General features: G+C 45.4%; 1 protein-coding gene across 1 annotated transcript in view; it reads left to right on the plus strand.

Annotated features, from left to right (window-relative positions):
- Positions 1–2,224: 2,224 nt before the first annotated feature.
- Thbs4 (thrombospondin 4) overlaps positions 2,225–17,886 on the plus strand; it is a 45,120-nt gene continuing 29,458 nt past the window's right edge. Inside the window, exons 1-2 of the mRNA XM_005356498.3 lie at positions 2,225–2,469; positions 6,074–6,277. Coding sequence (XP_005356555.1) covers positions 2,382–2,469; positions 6,074–6,277 — 292 coding nt within the window. The 5' untranslated portion in view covers positions 2,225–2,381. The remainder of the gene's footprint in view (positions 2,470–6,073; positions 6,278–17,886) is intronic.

Raw genomic sequence — 17,886 nt, forward strand, 5'->3', positions numbered from 1 at the left:
GACGAGCAGGAAGTCCTTTGATCCTTTTATTTCTCTATTATCCCTGCAAGTCAAGTTCAATCAAAATGTATTGTGTGCTCAGATGCGCAAGGTATTTTCCTAGGAACTTGTTAGAAATACATTTCTAAGACAGCTAAACACCCTGACTTAAAAAAAAAAAAACACCATCAATGTTCTAATAATTTACAGTTCACTCTTAATCACATGAGAAAAGCAGGAAGTGCTCTAGCTATGTCCAGTAGGGATGGTTAATAAAAGAAGATCTGAGATGCCAGTCAGAGAGATGGAAACTCTCCTGGTTCTACTGTCCACTTTCTTACTGCTCTTTAGTTTCCCATTTTACCCAGACTTCTGCCTTCCCTGTGGAGGAATGGCATTTGATGTGCGAGGAGACAGAAACCTCTGACACACTGGACAAAAACTCACAGGGGAGTCTGGGATCCTCGCTCCTCATTGACTCACTTAGGGAGTGGTCTTATTTTGTGTCAGAATAAACTATGATGTTATATAGTATAATAATTGTTCCTTTTACTTTTTTTTTTTTGAGGCACGGTTTTACTATGTAGTCCATGCTAGCCTTGCCCAGGCTTACTTCAAACTTACAATTCCCCTGCCTCAGCTCTCTGAGTCCCTAGGATTACAGGCATGTACCATCGCAAGTTTTGTTACTTGTGATTTGGGTGCTCTCTAGTCACCTATTATTTGTGTGTGTGTGTGAGTGTGTGTGTGTGCATGTGTGTATGCGTGCATATGCCTGAGTGTGTGTATATGTGTGTGTAAACCTCATAAAGAAGATCCTAATACACTCAACCAGCTGAAAGCCACTGAATATGGCTTTCAAGCTTATAAATATCCATACACTTGCTTCAAGGATGACTTACTCCGAATGCATTATATAAATAAAGCATGCAAAAGCAGAGTTGTTTTATTTAAAGAATAAACTTGAGCCCTGGTTCCCCTCTAACCCTGAGACACAGTTTGGAGACCTGAAAATCTGAAGTCCTAACCATCTCATTGTTTGGGAACACAGGCACACCCTTTTTGTGTGTGTTCGGTTCTAATCGGTAGGCATATGGTGACCCATTCCCTCTAGTGCCGCTAGATAGTACAGCATTAGAGGAAGCCCGGACAGACCTCTATTAGACCCCAAAGAGAAGACTGCTAGAATAGCTCAGATCTCCGGGTTACTAGCTGTAAACACAATCGAAAGTGGCAAGTTTGGGAACAGAGTGGTGGGTTAACCACTCAGCTGGTGGTAGATAGCATCCACAAATGGAATTCTTGAAGACAAATGAGCTAAGACTAGAAAGGCTCTGCAGGGCCCTCTACAGTGGCGAAGATTGTTGCATGGGGAATATTTTTACCATTGCTTTTCAAATGTTTTCCCCCTTAGTTAATCCATGTCATCCTCTTAAGGCTCTGCCTAGGCGGAAGAAAGGCTATTCAGATGTCCCCTCTCTGTCTTCCTACCCCCATTCCAAGAGGAACCTTAGGGGTGCTGAGCCTCCGGAGGTGGGTGCATAGCACCTTTGTAAACCAGCCTGAATTAAACCATCCAGGAGCACAAAACCACCATCCTAGGCATAACTGTCTACACGGATGCCTTGAGATTTATTTATGTCCAATTACCACCATAACCCCATCCCCCACCCCCACCCCCACCCCAAAAAATTTACACTGGTCATTCTTTCTGTCTCAAAACTGGATGGGGGAAATCCATCATATCAAGTACTCAAGAAAAGCTTGTAGAAATACACAAAACCAACTGCTCTCTGGACCACGGGAAGCAGGACTGTGGGTGATTCAGCAGACAAGATCAGTTGGAAAAGCAATCAGAGACTTTAGACTCAATTCCAAGTGATGTTTCTCTAGAAAACATAAAAACCAAGGGAGGAAAGAGTAGAGGTGCCCAAGGTTAGGGGAACACGGTACTGGCCTCCTCCGTTTTTGGCCCTCTCTGCCCACCCTCTGCACCCTACCTCCTCTTCATTCCTCCCTTTCTCAACACGCCCCAGTGCCCACCACCCCTTCCCACCGTCCACCTCACTCCAGGTCGGTCTAGTCTCTGCTTTCTCAGTGGCCCCCACTCCCGGCTCCTGCCGCCCCCGCTCTTCCCGGCAAATGTGGGATCCTGGCCAAGGGGGCCGCCCCGACTCGGTCCTCCCCCCGCCTTCCCCCTTTCCCCTGGGCCGCTGGACCATAAAGCGCGGGCTGAGGCCAGCAGAGCCAAGCAGCCTGCGCCCCACCGACGGCTGCACACAGCCCCACCCGCCACCTGTGCCTCTCGCTCGCTCGCTGCCCCAGGCCGGTGGACAGCGCCCTGTCCCGGCAGAGCCACGCCACTGTCGCCCGCACAGCCCTCGGGGAGCAGAAGAGTCACCATGCCGGCCCCACGCGCGGCCGCCTTCCTCCTGCTGCACCTGGTCCTGCAGCCCTGGCAGCGAGCAGGCTCCCAGGCCAGCCCCCAGGGTAAGTGGCTTCCCCAGGTCCCCTCTGCACCTAACCCGCCCCGTCCCGAGATCGCCTGGGGTGCTGGTTTTGCTAGCACTGCCCTGTCAGCCTGGGTTCCTGCGGTCCCATCACCTCTCAGTTCCTCTTGGGCCCGAATAGAAGTTCATTGTGATTGGAAGTGATGATGAAAGTCTAGAATTTTCTCCATGGGACCAATTAAACTACAGTTTGGAGGATGCAAACTTATTTTCATCATTTACTGCAGAATGTGGCACACGGTCCCTGGTCCTCTGGCAGGGGAGGAAATCCTAGTTGTCTTCAGACCAGAGTCTGTCCTCTGCAGCCCCTTCTCTCTAAGGGACTCTCCAGAGCAAAGCAGTTTTGGCCCACTGCTCAGCCACAGGCTGTCCTGTGCTTATTCCTTACACTCAAAAGCTAACTTCCCCCCGTCCCCAGGAATAGTTTGATTTTTTTTTTAAGCCTCTTCAGAAAGTGATCTTTTTCTATTAAGAAGTAAAAAAAGAAAAAGAAAAAAAATCAAGAATTTGACCGTGGATAGGAATAGATTTCAGGCAGAAAGTACTTAAGGTTAAGCATGTCTTATAAAGACCACAAGGAAGAAAGTATTCCATCCAGGAACGATCTCGGGCTCTGCCCTCCTCCTGGCACTGGGGACCCGGGTGTTTTTGCTATGTGTGGACTGAGGAGGAAAAAAGCTGGAAGACACCACAGGTGGAGTAAAACTGTCCTTCCCGAAGCTGAGCGTCCCTGGGCAGGCGTTCTGTGCTCCCCTGGCCCCACCACAGCCGCCGCCAGTTCTACCAGTAGTCTAACCAGAATCCTGCTCCTGATTTTAATTGGGGTTAGAATATTGGAATTCTATGGCCTCAGTACATACACATTGTGTCCTGTTTCTAAGAAGAAGGGAAAGGACATTTTTAAAGGCACTTTTCAAAACTTTTCTTTTGAGAGGTTACTTTCTGTTATATAATATTCTGTTATATAAATTTTTGACACTGGAGCATGCAACTTTGTGTTAGGTACAGCGTTTGCTTCTTAGACCTAGCAGTTCTGTGGAGACAAGCTCAGGCACGGTGACCTAAATTACCTGGTTAACTTAGTTGCTGTAGATGATCTGATTAAGTTAAGTTTCTGGTAGGTTCTTTTATAGAGTTATCAAGTCAGCAATCATCAGCTCCACCGGATAATTCACTTATCTCCGTCTCCCTCTGAGCTGGGCTGCGAGACCTAAATTAGCACGTTTTCAATTTCAATGCTCAATGGAAGCAGTGATTTCTCCTCTAATGGCAGAGGCTTGTGCCTGGACCCCGTACTTTTGCTGAAGTGTAATAGCATTAACAGGAAATGGTAGCATCTCATTTCCTTCTCAGAACACTCTCTAAAGTCATTACTAACTAAGCCTAACTCAGCCTCTGGAGAGCGCAGCAAATGGATCCGATGAGCCACACAGATTGTAGCACTCGAGTTTAGAAGCCGGATAAATCACAGGTCTGACCAAACTCGGAGCCAGACTCCAGCACCAGGCGTTTGCTTTGGAATACAGTTCTCATACTTTGAATTTATGTGTCTTTCTTGAAGATGCCTTTTCTGGGATGGAGTTTTCAAACACTTTATTTCAGCCTTATCTCCTGCTGGTGGGAGTGATGAGTTTTCAATTCTTTAGAAATTAAAAGCCCTGATACCCCCCTTTTGAAATACATAGTCAGCAACTATTTTCATAGTTTAGGGAAGGGGTTTACTTTCCAACACTGGTATATGAGGACTTCTGGGGAAGAGAAACAGTATAGATCCACCTTAAAAACAAATTATCTACTAGAAAGAATAGACATTCTTGAGTAGCTAGAGTTTTTCCTGTTTGCCTTAGACATTTTATTCGTTTTTTAGTACAAAGCAATACTTGTTCATTGTAAAAAAAAATTTTTTTGCCAGAATTGCAAGAAAATAAAGAAACAAAAAAGCCTTTTAAGGCCTAGAAATAGCTACTTTTAATGTAAAGATATCGTTGAATCATCTTTTGTTTCAAATCTTTGTCTAAACAAATGCATGAATTGACCTACATTTCAAAAGTATGGACCCAAATTAATTTAGTCAGCTTTGTAATATAAGACACTAAGCATTGTCTCTGGTATATTGGTATTGTACTTAGTATCTTACTGGACCGCTGAAGTGGCAGGAATGGCACCTGTCATTGCTTTAACAATAGAATCCTCCATTCTGTCCTTAGGACATTGATGTTTTCATGGCAAAGCGCTCAGCCAGGAGAGCCTCAGGATGCCCAGCCCTGCTCACTCTAGCTCCACCTAATGCCTTCCCCAGCAGAGGCTGCAGAATCACCTGTAGTGGGAAATACCATTGTACCTAAGTCCCTTACTGCCCTATCTATTATTCCATTCCAATAATTCCTTTAAGAAGAATTGTGAAATCAAGGGACATTTGTGTCTCCGGGTCTTTGATACTGTTATTTAAACTTCCTTCAGAACACTTATACTGATTTGGCCTGAAGATATGGAACAGCGATAGAGAAGAGCTTGCCTTCCATTCATGAGGCCCTGGGCTTTTACGGATTTAAACCTTACTGAGCAGACGGTGAAGGAACACCCTGACCTCTCTCCTCCAGTGTTAGGCATTACTGTATTCTTCATTTGTCCAATCTTATTTAAATTAGCAGCTCCTTCATCACTAAATGAGGACATGGACACTTGCTTATATAGGTAGGCCATTTGTGACTCTGTTTCTGTAAATCTTTTAGATTTGTTAGAGCTCTTTGCAAGTCACCAATGTGACTTTTTTAGCAATTAGATTATGGATGTACGTCCTCACGCTTCAGTGAGTCTTAGGAAAGCTTTTGCCAGAAAGTGCTGCCTACTGATGAAAAGCAAATTGCGGTTGTGCAAATGCAGATCTTACTTTTGTAGACCAGCTCCACCCCTCTGGATACAGTTGAGTCAAATCAACCACACTCACAACACATCACTTTGTTTTGTTTCTTCAGTGTTTTTATTTAATTTAATTTATTTTTTATTATTTTTTAAGCAGGAATATTAGGGAATTGCGCAGGCTCTCACAAAAGCGACAAGTCATTTTTGTGGTACTTTCTACCACCACATGCGTGCTCTCTGCCTCTTTCCCTGTCATTTGTCATGGACCCAGAAAATGCAATTGGCTCTGGTCCAACAGGTCCATAAAGACCCCATAAGTGTGATTCACTGCTTGAGGGCACGAGAGAGACACTGAGCTGGCTGCTCTCCTTTGACCCCCCTCCTGCTTTAAGCCCTTAGTACTTTCCCTCCTAGTGGGCATTTTAAGAGTCACTTCTTCAACCAAATCCAATTTTGGGTTTGCAAATCTCGTCTTTTCTTTAGGGCTATGGCAAGTCATAAATACTGTGCTGTATTTCTTCTGTCTCAATTGCCTAGCCACTGTTAAAGACAAAGAAGAACTGGTTCATTGGGAATGTGGGGGGCGGGGGGAAAGCAGCCAGATCACTTCAGGCTATTTTGTAATTTATTGTCAAATGTTCCCCCACCAATCAATAACGACCAAAGTGTTTGCCCCAAAGCTGGTCTTGCCCTGACTACCTGCTTCCCGCTCTTCTCTCTAGTCTTTGACCTTCTGCCATCCTCCAGCCAGAGGCTGAACCCAGGGGCCCTGCAGCCAATCCTAACAGATCCCACCCTGCACGAAATCTACCTGATCTCCACCTTCAAGCTGCAGAGTAAAAGCTCAGCCACCATCTTTGGCCTCTACTCCTCAAGCGACAACAGCAAATACTTCGAATTCACTGTGATGGGACGCTTGAACAAAGGTAAGCCAATCTGCAGGATTCACATGACATGCGCCTTCAGCCAACCTGCAGGATTTTTGTGACATGTGCCTCCTGGTCCAGGATTTGGGGTCTGCTTTCTTTAAGATGGCTCCTGTTACTCAATTCCTTTTTGATGTTACACACTTCTTATGGGACACTTACCTTATGTAGGTGGTTGAGAGAGCAAAATGTAGAATTGCCTGTGGGCAATATACCTCTTTTGTTATCATATTACATGCGTAGTAGGTTTTATTATGGCATTAACATACAGGTGTGGAATCTGTTTTCATTGTAGTTGTCCCTGCCTTGCCCTCTCTTGTCTCTTCCCACTCCCGCTGGCTCCCTTTCTCTTCCCAGGGAGTCTTCCTTTTGCTTCTATGATTTGAATGTAGTAAGAGGCCGCTTGTTCATCCTTGGCTGCCCAGAATCGAAATAATCACACAGAAACTGTATTAATTAAATCACTGCTTGGCCCATTAGCTCTAGCTTTTTATTGGCTAAGTCTTACATGTTAATTTAACCCATCTCCATTAATTTGTGTATCAGCATGTGACTGTGGTTTACTGGCTAAAGTTCCGGCATCTGTCTCCAGCGGGGCTACATGGTGTCTCTCTGACCCTGCCTCCTTTCTCCCAGCATTCACTTTAGTTTTCCCTGCCCAGCTCTGTTCTTTTGCCCTATCATAAGTCAAGACAATTTCCTTATTCATTAACCAATAAAAGCAACACGTAGACAGAAGGATCTCCCACACCATTTGAGGGGTTTGTTTGTTATAAGCCAAAGCATTTAATTAGAACTAGTTACAGGAACACAGGTGATGGGGTTATTTAGAGGAGCATGGGCAACTTGCCAGTGGCTACCCCACTGAAGAAGCTGTCACTCCTTCCCCCAGCTACCATTAGATCTAACCACCTAGAGATCCCTGGGGAAGTGTTGGATCTTTGTGAACCCTTCTCCAGCCTATGACAGAGTATTGAGAGACTCCGTTTTGTGCAGATCTTATTACCGTAATCACAGCTACCGAGAGTGTAAAAGTCCAGCGACCCTGCCACACCTGGGGATAGCATTACACAGCACCCCACCTCTTCCTGTGACAGTGGCGTTATTTCTGTCCTCTCTCTCTCTCTCTCTCTCTCTCTCTCTCTCTCTCTCTCTCTCTCTCTCTCTCTGTGAAGATGCCCGATGACATGGTTCCATCCCCATGTTATTCCTAATCCAGTTCAGAAACGGATGAGATCAGAACAATTTCTCCATGGCCTTTATCATCCTTGGCTATAACTGGTGTGCAGAGTGGGTAGTTTAAACAACACTTATGTATCTCTCATGGTTCTAGACCCTGAAGTCTCAGGTCCAATTCCTTGTCTTACACACTCATCTTTCACTGTGTCTTCACAAGGTGGAAACAGTGCAAACTCTCGGGTCTCTGCCTGTATCTGCGTGACTACTGTAACGGGGTCCCACCCTCAGGACCTGATCCCAACTTATTAACTCCCAGTCTCCACCTCCGAAAGTCATTGTATCAGGATAAAGACTTAGCGGACTTAGGCGAGACTGCCTCACTCTTCCTGAGTTCCCTCGGATGCTACGGCAGAGAAGATGTCACTCATGGCTGAGGGAGCGCTTTGCTGGCCTTCCAGGAGCCTGCACACCTCAAGCAACAGGGAAGAATGAGAAGTTAGCAGTTCCGCCAGTGCACAGGAGTCTCTCCCTGCCGTCTGTCATGTTCACTAAGAAATGGCTCCCAAAGGAACAGGTTTTTACCCTCTTCCTTTCCACTCATGCCCTGGGGCCAACACCTGTCCCTGTTTATCAAGGAATGTGACAGACGCATATTTTGCTGCTTTGTGTATTTCTAAAACAGGAGGGTCTGGGTTTTATATTTATTGCAGCTTTTTTTTTTTTTTATCAACTCGACCCTTCCTAGTGTTTAAGCGTGTCTCTCAGATGTGCTCATGCCTGAGCTCCTTAGACCTGCAGGTGGAGAGGGGAAAGGCTTTGCTTGCCCAGACTGGAGGAACTAAAGTAGGAGGGGATGGGCTGTCACCCTTTCCTTTTAGCCAGTTCTTACTTCCCTCCTCCCTCCTCCCTCTTCCCACACTCTCTCCCACGGGCTTTCGTGGTCTATCCCTGGGTGAGTCTCAGGGTGATGTGAGATTTCGGGTAACAGATAGATCAGCTGTTCCCACTCTTTTCCTTCCATGTTAAGAGGTAACTTGCCGCCCCCCCCCCCCCCACACACACACTCTTTGCCTCGCGTGAGCCAGCCCCGTCTGACTCACATCTATTGAACTGGCTTCTGGCTGTCCCACTATCTCAGGTGCACTGGGAAGACCGTCATTCCTGCTCAGTGCAGCAGAAGGAAAACTGCTCTTAGCCTCCCCACTGACTGCAGCTCCTCCCCTGTTTCTAAGATGGCTGGTCTGTGTGGACTAGCACGCCAGGATCACAGGAAGCCATCTCTCCTGAACTGCCTTTTCCCATTTACCCTCGAAGCCAAAATAACACTAGATCTATGGCCTGTGAAGAAATGAGAGAAGGGCTTGTTACTGTTTCCTCTGAAGAGACAGCAGTGGTGCCGTGCAGCTAAAGTAACGCTAGAGCCCTGGCATGTATAGAAATGAGCAGAGGGCTTTGTACTCTTTCCTCTGCGGAGACTCTGGCGATGCCATGCATCTGTAAGTTCCAGATGATCAACATTTTAGGGAAAAGATGAGATCGTTGATTAAAACCTCCTCTTAATTTGTTTTCCAGTGCGGCAGATTGAGCCTAAGGTCTCACTACACTAAGCAAGCACTGTACCAATAAACTCCCTTCTCAGCCCTCTCTTTATGGCACGGATATTAATGCTCCTTAGAGGCCCGTGGGTTAAGGCTTTGTGTCCCTGGAAGAGTATTACATGGGGCTGAGGAAGTTGAATCACTGCAGGTGCTCCCTTGAAGGGAACTGAGTCCCCCCCACCCCAGTCAAAGGAGAAGAGGGGGCATGTGATTATGACTTCTCGTTGAAGCTTGTGATGGCAGCCTTGCTGACCTGGTTTATAGACTCATGGTAGAACCATCTCCCTGCATGCTGGTCGCCAGGCATACCTCGACTGGCTGAGGCTCAGCTGGACACCCTTTCGGTTGGTTTTCAAAGAAAACATTACCACATCAGAAAAAATCCAAATGTATTTCCGCTGAGTTAAACCATCTGAGTAGGAAACAAAGCCCCTCCCTCTAGTGAGTGTAAGATGGGCAGGAAGACAGCTGCACAGACGGTATTGACAAGAACAGGTTGTGGCCCTCTGCTCCCAGATGAGCTCCCAGAAGAAACCAGAGTGTGATGAACGACCACTGCAGAAGAGCTTGCCGGTGAGCGCTCTGCCTCAGTTTGCCCCCTCTCCAAGTCACCCCACACATTGCCATTTCATTACTGCTCACGAAACAGTTCGGGTCAAGGTATACCCAGCCACAGAGACCTGCCGTGTCTCCTGTTCCAAAATGAATAAGGTGCAGTAGCCTTCTTATCCAAGCTGTACACTATAGAGTCCAAACATAACCCTCTACTGTGCTCCCTAATTTGTGCCTCATTATGGGATTCTCTGCAGCCCGTGCTTCAGCGAGAAGGAGCAGCCGTTCCTCTCTGGGCCCAATCATGCATCTTCCTTTCTCTGCCCCTTGTCCTCGCCCTCTGCCCTCCCCATTACATGTCCTGCACCATCTCCCAGTACCAAAATCCTACTACTGAAGACTCCTAAACCATCTTGTGGATTTCCTTTTATGATTTTATGCTTTCTGGCCAAGAGAGGTACCGATTGTACTCTGCTTAGTACTTTACTTGCTTGCAAGTCTCTCCAGTAGGCTATGAGCTCTTCCTCGGCAGAGGTGAGACATCCCTTACCCTCTTTCTGTATTAATATGTCCACTTGTATATATTAAAGCAGGGCCAGGACAGGGAAACTGACTCCATATGTGAAAGTTGAGTAAAATAAGTGGCGACACTCCATTTTGTATAAATTATGGAATTACAGTGTCTGGTACATGCACATTGCTCGGAAAGAGTTCTATAATGAATGCATGTTGGAGAACTTTTGCATACAAAAAGATACAGGTAGTGTATCTGGTAAAAAAAATGATCGGTCAAATTCTTAATAGTGCAGGTGGTACGATATTTATATAAATGACTATTTTACAGAAACCATGGGCTTGGATATTTTTGAAGCCATTCTAGTATCTGGCATGGAGACAACTTTCTTGTTAGCATCCCAGATTTGAGTCCTGGTTAAAAATCCTGCCAGCTGGTCACCATGAGCACATCTGTGAATCTGTCAGCACAGCTGTTATCTCTCCAGTGAGGGTGATAACAGTCATCTCAAAGTGACCCCCAAAATGGAAGTGCATACTGAACCCCATTAGCCTATGGGGGTCAATGAAAAACTTCAGGTTCTTAAATAGGGATGGATGGATGGATGGATGGATGGATGGATGGATGGATGGGACAGATGTCTGCTCTTCAGCCAACCATCTTCCAAAGACAATGCCTTGCCTTGCTGATAACCTTTCCTGTGAGAAAAAGACAATGGGAAGAATTGTTCCCTTGGTCTTCATTTGGTTATTAGCAAGAGCAACTCGGTGGTGTTGAAATGAGGAGTACCCCAGAATTTGCTACCATGACTGCAGTCAGTGACCCTCTTCAGTCTGAGGATAGGAAGTAGCCAGTGGCTCAGATTAGAGGTTCTGACACCTGCAGGCTAAAGACGAGGATAGTTTGAGGGAGGTAGGAGAACCTCAGAAACCAGCATTCCAGACCCAGTAACAAACAGGGGCAAATGGGAGGTCTCAACACTAACGGCAAGGGCTGTGGACTCGCCACAATATGCCAAGGTTGGATAAGGCCCAGCACTCATTTTCTGTTTTCCATTCCAAAACATGCCTGCACTCAGTTTTAACATGGTCACATACAAAAAGCGAAAGCCTCTTTAAAAACCTTTACAAAATTAAATAGTTAGAATATAGAACAGTTTTAACATGGTCACATACAAAAGGCGAAAGCCTCTTTAAAAACCTTTACAAAATTAAATAGTTAGAACATAAAAGGCTAAAAGCTAGTTGAGCTGATGTTATTGATTTGCACATTGAGTAATAAAGGCAGTATTTGTGCTGTGTTCAGAGTGAAGAAGAAGAAGGAAGGAACAAGCTCACTGCTGAGTAACAAGATCAAGATTAACAGATGTCTGAGATTAGCTGAGGCTGGCTTTCTTCCTTCTGCCTTACTCAGCAGAAGAAACGTTCTTCAAACAGTCAAGAATAATTAAAAAATGTTTAAACAAACAAAAATACACAACAACCTCAAATATGGACATGCTGGTGCATTACCAACAATACAGCAAAGTTCTGTAAGTGAAGAAAAGAGGATCAAAAGTTCAAAGCCAGCATAGGCTCCGGAGTGAGTGGAAGGCTAGCCTGGGCAACTTAGTGAAACTCTGTCTCAAAATAAAAAGTAAAGAAGAGGGCTGGAGATGACACTCATGGTGGAATGCTTGCCTAGTCTGGGCTCAGTCCCCAGCGCCAACCAATCAACAAACAAGATTCAGAGAAAGGGGAACGATTGCCCCAGCTGTGTTCCCACCGCTGTGTGCTCACTGGTGACCCCACAGGTATCCAATGCATTGCTCTTATCTGATGGTCACACGGGTAGCCCTGTTTAAACTACAGGAGTCACAAACCAAAACCAAAACTCATGAATCTGGAAAAGGAACTGGAGGTGATAAGCGATGTAGATAGGGCCAGGATGGAGATAAAAATGAGGGGGCCCCAATCAGAATACGTGTGTACACTGAGTTCTCAGCAGAGTACCAGTTCCTCAGTGAACTTAGTTGACCATGTCCAGGTGGGTTACATATTGGGATGCAGCCACTGTTGCTAACATAGAGGAGTCACAGAAAGCAGACAGGCATATGATCTTTTCATAGAGCAGAAGATCCTGAACGCCTCAGAATGAGGAGCTTTAGAACAAATCCATTAAGGTTTATATTATTATTATTCATGTACTTGAGAGTTGCCTGGAAAATAAGTTTGGGGCTTTAGAATACAAAATAAGGGTGGTAAGACTAAGACGTGGCAAGCTTTGTCTTCTTCCCAACAATCCCAAGGTTTGCAGCGACGTGCTATGAGGATGAAATACTCTGACTTCAGGAAAAAAGTTTCATGACTTCTCTCATTTTCTTTTCCAAGTTATTGGAAACCGAATATGCTAGAGGACAGCTAGGTTAGATAAATCACTTTGCAGCCAAATATTAACGGTGTCTTAACTAGACATAGTGTTTCATTGTATTTATACTTAGCACAAAGCAGGGAAGCAGAATCGAACACATTGAGTGCTATCAACATTAGGAGGACAGCTCAGTGGGCCACAGCTAATCAAGATTAAACTGATTTAAGTACACTTGTAAATCTATTCTCTGGGAGTGAGCAGTGAATTGCAGATTGCAGAACCCGGGAGAGCTGACCATAGAGTCCTAGGCGACAGCACTGAGCCAGTGTTCAAGCGCCATACTGGAGCATGGGAGAGGTGAAAAAATATTTGCTGAGCGAAGGATCTGTCAGATACCATGATGCAACTATTTTACATTTTCTTTCTTTATTATTTTATGCATGAGTGTTTTGCTTGTATGCATGTCTGTATACAACTTGCATGTCTAATGCCCATGGAGGCCAAAAGAGGGAGTTGGATTCCTGGAACTAGAGTTATAGAGTTTTGTGACCCGTCATGGGGGTGCTGAGAATTGAACCCAGGTCTTCTGAAGGAGCAGCCAGTTCTCTAGACCTGTGACTGCTTTCAAAAGGCTTTTTAAGATTTTGGTTTTCATTAATGCACACTTGTAACTAGGCTACTTAAATCAACAGAGCCACATCTACGCCGCTGCATCTCATCTTGGATACTGTCCAATCAGAGTCTCCTTCAAGAAGAGAGGGACACATTTGGGACACACATCCAACACACACACAAACACCTACACACATACACCTCTGACACACACACCTCCAACATACACACAGAAACACACAACTCCAACACACACACATGCATGCACACACACACCCATACACACTTTTTAAAATCACATCCAAGTTGAAAAGTTAAAGTAAATAAAAAAAATAATAAAGGAGCAGACAAAATACAGGAGAGATGTGGAAGTGTTTGAAGAAATCGTTTGACACGGGGATCAGGCTAACCCTGTTCTGGCCCTGAAAAGTAAGATTCGAACCCACTGGGTGGGACTTATGTGCTCTGTTCTGGGGAAATCACAACAAGCTCTCCAAAAGGTACATGCATTTCTCTAGTAGTAATGAGCTCCCTGTGGCCAGAACTGCGCCGGTGGCAGCTGCACTTTTATTGAGGGATTTGTGACGAGAGATAGAGTAAGTGGATGAGCTGTCCTGTTAATATTCTGAGATTGTGCAAACTCTAGGGTGCTGAAGAAATTGCTTTGTGAGTGTCTTAGAGCGTGACCTTTGGGCTCCGTGCCCCTCACAACTTTGCAACTGACAACACATCGCTACTATGACGGCTCTCCTAACCTTTCGAAAGGACTCCTTCCCCCAGCTTTGATAATTTCTGTGCCTCCCTTCACCGCTGGTTTCTCTGACATCTCCCTTCACCCATCCTCCGTAAACCTTACATACGCAAAAACCATTACAGGACCCTTGTGAAACGGGACTACATTTACCCTGGCCACCCAGAGGATGATTAGAAAAAAGCTGCTTGGTAATTTCCTTTTGTATGGGGTACCAAAGTAGAGGAGTGACCATGACCTAATACATGACCCATAAAAATAAATCAGCAAAGACAGAGTTCTACCATGGAGGACACTGATAGCAAGGAGGCCTTTTAAAATGTATAATGACTTTAAACGATGACCCAAGCTGGCAATGATGCTTTTCATCTGAGACTTTAAAGTACTGGAGAGTAAAGTCATTTGTCGTAATGCCACCTCCCTGAGTGCCTGCAGGCCCGGTTCCTCTCAATCCTCTACCCAGGCCAACAAAGTACTGTCACTTCTAGGATTTTAAAGCCGGCACCCTGCCTCATTACTTTAAAAGTCAGCACGCTATAACATTTTTCTTACTACAAGGTCCATTTCTTCAAAAGCACTTTTTTGAACATCCTTCCCAATGCAGCAGAACCTCATATCCTTCCCTCTTAGGTTTGGTTCGATGGGTTTGTTTTCCTTAAAAGTCACCGGAATGGCATCTAATCAGTTTCGGCAGTTTGGGTGCTGTGTCGCCTGGTACACAGGCAAGCAAACATAACTGTGTGCCATCAGCTCAGGCCCCAGACTGTGAAGGACACACACAGGCTAAGCTTAGAGAGAAATGTCCTCCACGTTTTTCAAAAGGTGTGATCGTGGGTGACGATGGTTCTTTTCGGATACAGGGAACATGAGGAGGAAACAGACTTGGCAATGCGGAAAGAAATTAAGGCGATGATCAGGCTGGGACCTGTCCTCAAATAAAGAGTTTAGAATTAATCAGAAACCACTAGGGAGCCAGGTGGTGGTGGCGCACGCCTTTAATCCCAGAACTCGGGAGGCAGAGGCAGGCGGATCTCTGTGAGTTCAAGGCCAGCTGGTCTACAGAGTGAGTTCCAGGACAGGCTCCAAAGCTACAGAGAAACCCTGTCTCAAAAAATGTAAACAAAACAAAAACCCCTCGGGAGCTACTGAAGGCGTTCACCTGCTCATCCCTGTGCTTGCTTTAAACAGGCAAGAGCTGGGCTGTAGAGACGGCTCAGTGGTTAAGAGTACTCCTTTTTATAGAGGCCCTGGAATCCCTTCTCAGCATCCAACTGGCAGCTCTCACCTGTCCCTAGCTGAAGTTCCAGGACATCTGACACCCTCTTCTGACCTCTGCCTGCGCCACACACAAATACAGAGCAGATAGCTTACATCTGTGCAAAACCTTCACACACATATAAGTAAATCCAAACATACATACAAAGAGGGAAGGATAGAATCAGAACATCCTATAGAAAACTCAGGCTTCCCATCCCAAAACTCTACAAAAAGACCAACGACAAGAGGGTGAGCCAGAGGCCTAAGAGAGGAACTCAGAGAAGCAGCAGAGGGAGGCAGCATTCACTTGCCATAGGGGCATCTGCCTGCAGCTTCCAAGTCGGCCTGGCTGTGTCTTTTGTACCAGGCAGCAGGATTAGTGGAACACCAAGACGGTGCTGAGCATGGGAACCGATGGCTCTGCAGCTGGAGAAACAGAACTATACACACAGGGAACTTTCCCTGGAGTGCTGACCTGGCAGAGGTGTGGTGTTCCGGTGTCAGGGGCTGGCTTCCTCATGCCAGGAGCTCTGAGAAGAGGGAGCTTGCGTGCTCTCTGCCTCTGGGGAGGTCCAGAGGCACCCACCCAGCGGCTGCAGGGTCTCTGTGACTGCTGAGAACAAGCTGACTTTCCCAGTAGGTACCTGACTGTCTCCTGGGGTGGGCTAAGGACTCAGAGGCTATCATATAAAAACATGAAGGCAGTGAAGTAAGGAGTTTGCCATAAAAGATAAAAATGCAAGCCATAAGAGAAACCAAAATTATTGGATCAAGAATGAAGAACGGTAAACATCAAGGCACTCGATAATTTTTCTAACAGACACTGTGAAAGCTTCAACACACACACACACACACACACACACACACACACACACACACACACACACCCCTCCTCTCCCCCTTTGTCACAAGTCTTAGGCCCTTGAGGGAATGTGTCATTTGGAACACTTGATTGCATAGGCACAGAAACACAGGCCGAATACAGCACTCGTTCAGGAGGGGCTGGGCACACAGGCAGGGCTTGCTGTGGGCTGGGACTGGGAAGGCCACTCTGTCCACTTTTATTTGTGTGGAAAGCTTTAAATGATGTCATCTGATTGTTCTTTGAAAGTTCATATTGACGGCCTTTACCCCACAGGGTACTGTTTATAAAACTCCTCTCAACTATCCAGTTGGGAAAATAAACCATGACCCACATGCTGTGCGAAGGTCTGTTAAGAGTGGCGTTGTGCCTAAGCACTGTTTCCTTGGAAATCCAAACAGATCTTACTTTGGGGAGGAAAACCGAGAGTGCTTATTTGACTCTGTGTCTTAAACGCAAGCCTATGCTCTTAACCTGTGAGTATGGGGAGAATTAGCCGTTCTACTGAGAACCTGTTGGCTAAAACTGTGTATGATCTAATTCAAGTTTAATAGACAAATGGCATTTTTATGGGCTTGTAAAACACCAGGTATTTGCAAACTGCTCTAAGCAGTGAAGTAATTGAAGTCTGAAAAAAAATTTAAGTGGTGCTTATGTTTGCTCTTCCTCTCTTAGCTACCGTATGTCTCCGACTCCCGCTTTGTAGCCATTATCTTCAACTCGTCTGTGATGCTGTAAATAGGAAATAAAGAGGTGAAGATTCTGTTGCATCTGAGATTAGAAGTAAATCTTCGTCCTATTCCCAGGGGCAGTGACTCAAACTCTGGAGAAAGGAAAGAGACCGTAGGAAAAGGGAGGGAGACTCTCCCCATGTGCAGCCATCGGCTTCTGTCTTCTCGGACCATGTTTATTGCTTTTATTAAGTCTTATCAATACTTCAGGGAACTTAGCATTGAGCTACCACAGAAGGTGAAGCTTTTACAAGGTCTTCTCCGACAGGAAGCACACACAGTGCTGACCACACGGACATAAGAAAAGCTCTGTCAGAGCCCTGCGTGGCATCTGTATGTCACAGAACATGATGCCAGTTCTGTCCCTTTGTCAAATGGAAAAGCAAAGCTAGCAGAGGAGGTCAAAGGAGGTCAAACATTGAACCTAGAAAATCTAATGCGGGCACATATCATTTCCTTTGGCAACATGGCGACATCATAGTTCGTTGGCTAGCTGGCCTCCGTGACAGGTCTGAGTTGGCATCTCCAGGCTTCTGAACAGGCACTTAGGAAAGACACTCCGAGTTCCTTCCTGCAGATCACAGGGGTCAACAGCAAAAGGGACTGAGATGTGTGTACTAGCTTCTAGTTTCCACTTTCAATACAAATGTATTACATTTTGGGATGTGTGTATGTGTGTGTGTGTGTGTGTGTGTGTGTGTGTGTGTGTGTGCATGCATGTGCACACACTCCACAGCCTGGGTCCTCAGGTTGTCAGCAGTGTGTGCCTTTACCGGCTGACCCATCCTGTCGGCCCCACTTTCATTTTTTTTTTTTAAATCTGAATAGTGGATATTTCTTGTAGAAAACTTAGGTACTGAAGATGAACAAAAAAGAAAAAATTCATGAGACACTCTGAAATTATGCAACTAGCACTAACAATTTTCTCTGAAATGATGCATATATATATATGCATTTATATATATATATACATTTTCTGAAAGATGATATACTTGCAGCTTCCTTTTGCTTTTTATTCAATAAAATACCAAGAACATCTTTTTATTCTTTTTGTATAAAACTTGTATTTTTTACAAAGGTTTACTTTTATTTGCTGTGAGTGAGTGTTTATCTGTATGGATATGCACCATATGTGTGCTTGGCGTTCACAAAGTCCAGAAGAGGGCATTGAATTCCAGAGCTAGAATTACAGAGAGTCCTGAAT

Source organism: Microtus ochrogaster, chromosome 19 (assembly GCF_000317375.1).
Source record: "Microtus ochrogaster isolate Prairie Vole_2 chromosome 19, MicOch1.0, whole genome shotgun sequence".
Lineage (NCBI taxonomy): Eukaryota > Metazoa > Chordata > Mammalia > Rodentia > Cricetidae > Microtus > Microtus ochrogaster.